Genomic DNA, 2,299 nt, shown 5'->3' with positions numbered 1-2,299 from the left:
GAACCGCTGTGTTAAACCATGACACACCACAACGCAAATTTAATTTGGCCCGAGGCTCCCCAAGCCTCAATGAATCCCGAGAAATCTTTAAAGAATTCGCATCAATGATCATGGAAGTTATAATATCATTAGCCCACACACCTCAGTGGTTAATACAAAACTGGGCCTTACCTAAGACTACGAGGAGTATCTTCTGAAAGGCACTAGACAAAGCTTTCCCAGCTGCGAGTTTCTGAGCTCTTCTCATGGCTGTGACAAACTCGAGCGGATCTGAACACAACGAGCAGCATGTTACTGATATTAAGATGACACTGCACACAAAGCAAAGCGTGCAAAAGCAAGACCGCCTAATGTCTGACAGCTGCTGAGAGAGACTTCCAGCAGCATCCAAAAACATACCTTCCCCGTTCTCTACGTCTGCCTCGCCAAGGGCAACTCCCCTGGCGCGCACCCCGTGGTTGGGCAGTGTCACCTCGACAGCACACAGGTACTTCACCGATCGCTGCTGTAACGTCCTGCCCAGCTCCTCATTCTCACCGTCAAAGCCAGACACGTTCTGCAGCTGTTGGGAAGACCACAGATAGTCAATTTTGGCTAAAGAGGAAGAGGATGTTACGATCACTTATGCCTCTGCCTGCACGGCACAGACCTTCTCTGCACAGCAGAGTGTGACTCCAAGGGAGAAACATGGAGTTGAAGCAGAGCAGGGATGTTTGCTGGTTTTACCTTGTTTTAGAAACACCCCATCCTCTGAGTCTCAGTTATCTCAGTCCCTCTCAGCACACAAAGACTACTGTCAGGCCCTGATTTGATCACAGCCACTCCATTTTTATTAATGCCAGTGCCCTCACATGTAGCAATCTTCTCTCCCCAGAAATATCCTGACTTGTAGTCCAAAACGCAGCCCTTGTAGCTGTCCATTATTTCCTGGTTTGAGGACAATTCTCGTTCCAACCACTCTCATCAAAGAAGAGGATGAAGGGAAGGATGACGGACAAATAGAAAGGGCCCCTTACTGTGATGATGCGACTGGACCAACCGTTAAAGCCAAAGTAGTGGTTGGCCAACTCTTGGCACTTGTTGCTGCTGAGAGCAAGGACTTGTTGCTGAAACCCTTTCTGCCTGGTGCAAACACAAACCTGTCCAGGAAAGAAGAAGTAGGTTAGCCAGGCTCTGCTTGCAAGGTTCCCACTGTCGATGGTGCTGCGAGAGCAATGGTAACCTATTCCCTGACCGCGTGAGCACTTCTGGAATTATTCCAGAGGAGAGATGCTGTCATTTTACTGCTTAACCATTACCTGAGTGGGGGGATGTCACCACGGTGGAAACACACAGCCCCAAATTTTTGCACAGGGAACATCACTGAGCTCAACAGGTATTTCACATGATTTTACCTGGCTGCTGGAGGCCACGGTGCTGAGTCCTTCGTGTCTTGCTTACCTTCAAGGGAGATTCCTGAAACAGCTTTTGCCCGTTGCAGGCGCCCTGGGCTCTGCTGGCATCTCTGGCTGAATAAAATTTGATGATGGCGTAATAGCCGGGCCCCGCCACGGCGGCATTTCTGTGCACTCGCACCGAGTACAGCGGCCCAAATTTGGAAAATGCTGAAAACAGGGAACGCTGAGGGGGAAAGGAGAGAGAAAAGAGTCTTTTGAAATATCTGTGGGTTAGATATCTATGGAGCATCTTTCGAAATATCCATGGGGCTGAGCAACGGTGACAGTGAGCTCTCCCAAGAGAAAATGAGGAAAGTTTTCAGTACTCTTTAGCAGCAGTAAGAGCCGGAATAAGTCGTGAGGCTGAAGATGAATATCTCTCCATAAAAATAAGCTCAACCTGACTGGATTTCTGGCCCTGACCTGCATCAGGAGTGGAGCAAAGATAGACTTTTGGGATTTTCTGTCCCCCTCTGCCATCATCCTCCTCCCCAACTGCCCCACGCTTTCGGCCATCCTTCCTGTTTGCCAAAACTTTCAGTTTGGGTATTTTTCAGCTGGGGTTTCATTCCCTTTTCCACCTGGTGTTGGTGTTTCTGTAGTTTTGCTGCACAGACCACAAACAGACCATGGCAGAAATCACCCTGGGGTGGCCCCTGGGGGCTGCCCTCCACCCGCCTCAGGGGGAAAAGGGGGCCAAAGAAACTAGAAAAAAATAAAGATTAACCCCCTCCAAAAACCAACAGTGAGGGATTGAAAAAGTAGCACACATATAAAGCCTTAGCTCCAGGGGAAAGTGAAGGATCATGGCGGGGGTCCCGGTCTCCCCGGCCTGAGCAGGGGGTCCCAGGTCCCACTCCTCA

At 49.8% G+C, this 2,299-nt stretch overlaps 1 protein-coding gene across 1 annotated transcript; it reads right to left on the bottom strand.

The window, feature by feature from the left end:
• Positions 1–171: 171 nt before the first annotated feature.
• On the bottom strand, positions 172–1,686 carry RDM1 (RAD52 motif containing 1; the record flags this gene model as incomplete). The annotated part of the gene is made up of 4 exons (XM_009877492.1): positions 1,441–1,686; positions 1,017–1,139; positions 400–562; positions 172–270 (listed from the first exon to the last, which is right to left on the bottom strand). Coding segments are annotated over exons 1-4 (631 nt in total), but the record flags the coding sequence as incomplete, so codon positions are not given.
• Positions 1,687–2,299: the final 613 nt, after the last annotated feature.

Source organism: Apaloderma vittatum, unplaced genomic scaffold, assembly GCF_000703405.1.
Source record: "Apaloderma vittatum isolate BGI_N311 unplaced genomic scaffold, ASM70340v1 C12072156, whole genome shotgun sequence".
NCBI lineage: Eukaryota > Metazoa > Chordata > Aves > Trogoniformes > Trogonidae > Apaloderma > Apaloderma vittatum.
The sequence above is the reverse complement of the archived record's forward strand: the minus strand, read 5'-3'. Positions and strand labels throughout refer to the sequence as shown.